Source organism: Larus michahellis, chromosome 12, assembly GCF_964199755.1.
Source record: "Larus michahellis chromosome 12, bLarMic1.1, whole genome shotgun sequence".
In the NCBI taxonomy this organism is placed as follows: domain Eukaryota; kingdom Metazoa; phylum Chordata; class Aves; order Charadriiformes; family Laridae; genus Larus; species Larus michahellis.
The window spans coordinates 8,919,663-8,921,419 of record NC_133907.1 but is presented as its reverse complement, the minus strand read 5'-3'; the positions used below and the strand labels follow the sequence as shown (position 1 = coordinate 8,921,419).

Genomic DNA, 1,757 nt, shown 5'->3' with positions numbered 1-1,757 from the left:
TCTTTTCTGGTATGTTTAGGGCTGACTTACAAAAAATATACAGTTGCTGTGTGAATGACAAATCTTACTTAATGCTTTTTTAAGAGCACAATGGGACAAACATCTGTGGTTATTTCCATTACGCTCTAAGGCGTTTTACTGGGAGAGAATTTAGCCATTAATTTTGTTGTATTTACATTACTTATATACAAGAAGAACAAGAAAAATGGCAGCCTGTTTAATGATTATATACATTGTGATTTGGTTGGAAAAGTGTGTATTACAAATGGCAAAACAGCCTGTCAAGTATGTAATTATAGGTTGTTCTTTTTTTTTTGTCAGAGAACTTTTAATTCCTAAAATCCCACTGTATGATCTATGGAAAGATCTGTCCTATACATTATACTGGGGGGGGAAGAAACAGCATAATAATAGAGTACTTAAACCACATCCGTTCCGGGTTAATAGCTCCTTTTCTTCATTTTAATATGAGAGTTACCTTTGTAAAATGCTTCCAAAGCAAATAAAAAGATGGAATCCAATACAACAAAACACTACTTGACATCAGGAGAAGTAGTAACTTAAATTTCATTCATTGTCCCTATTCTCAGAAGAGATACTGGGGAATAAAATATCACTACCTTGTGACGCACTGGTTATCTGAGACTTTGTTTTTAATAAGAACTGTGCTCTCCTGTACATTATTCTTTCCTGTTCTTGCTTTAGCTCAATGTAGGAGCGTGAAAACGTGTGGAAGATGGAGGTGACTGGAAATGCCATGAGGAGGATGCCACTCAGGATGCTGCTTAGTGCCACCACTTGGCCGGGAATGCTTCTGGGAACCATATCCCCATAGCCTACCGTGGTCATGGTGATGACAGCCCACCAGTAGCACGCGGGGATGCTGGTGAACTCCTGCGAGTCCGCCATCTCGTTCTCGATGACGTACAGGAGCGGTGCAAACAGTGCGATGGCCACGCAGAGGAAGAGGAGCAGGAGACCGAACTCCCGGGTGCACCTGCGAGCGGTCAGCCCCAGCGTCTGCAGCCCCAGGGAGTGCCTGGCCAGCCGCATGACGTAGAGAATCCTCAAGGCACGGAGAATACGGAGGACCAGACCTACTTTGTCCAGGTAGATGCTCCCAGAGCTGGGCTTTTTGTAGCCCACTGAAGTGGTGTCTACTAGCAAAGTGATGTAGTATGGCAGAATGGCTATTATGTCTATCAGGGTTAATGGTCTCCGCAAAAATGCAAACTTGCTCTTTGCCTGGATGAATCTTAGCAGGAACTCCAGGGAAAACCATGCCACACAGACAGACTCCACAATGAAAATATTGTAGCACATCTGGGAACACTCACCCTGCAGGAAAGAGGAGGAGTTTGTAATCGGCACTGGATAATAACTATTTTAGTTGGTACGGTGACAGGAAGAGAGGTTTCTGTGTTGTTTTTTTTAAACCCAAAATATTAAAGGAATTGAAGCTGTTGCTATGGGGAAACACATTGAAAAACTGGAACAAGTTAAATGCAAAACTTAGAAAGGAACTACTTACTCCACAGAAGATATTGCTCCGTAATTTCAGGCTTTCTAAATAGCAAATGCAAAGCTTACCAAGGTAATATACAGTTGTACAGAAGAGTGCACACTAACAAAATTTTCTTTGTACATAAAACTTGCTATCATTACTTCTCTTACAAATAATTGAACAGAGTCATGTAAGATTTCAAATATTTTGTGCTATTTTTTTCCCTCTAAAGACAGCTGCAAAATCCCCATTG

The 1,757-nt window shown here is 41.3% G+C and overlaps 1 protein-coding gene across 1 annotated transcript in view; it reads right to left on the bottom strand.

Annotated features, from left to right (window-relative positions):
- Positions 1–440: 440 nt before the first annotated feature.
- Positions 441–1,757, bottom strand: part of KCNG1 (potassium voltage-gated channel modifier subfamily G member 1) — an 8,211-nt gene continuing 6,894 nt past the window's right edge. Inside the window, 2 exon segments of the mRNA XM_074604678.1 lie at positions 441–1,370; positions 1,666–1,669. Coding sequence (XP_074460779.1) covers positions 568–1,370; positions 1,666–1,669 — 807 coding nt within the window. The 3' untranslated portion in view covers positions 441–567.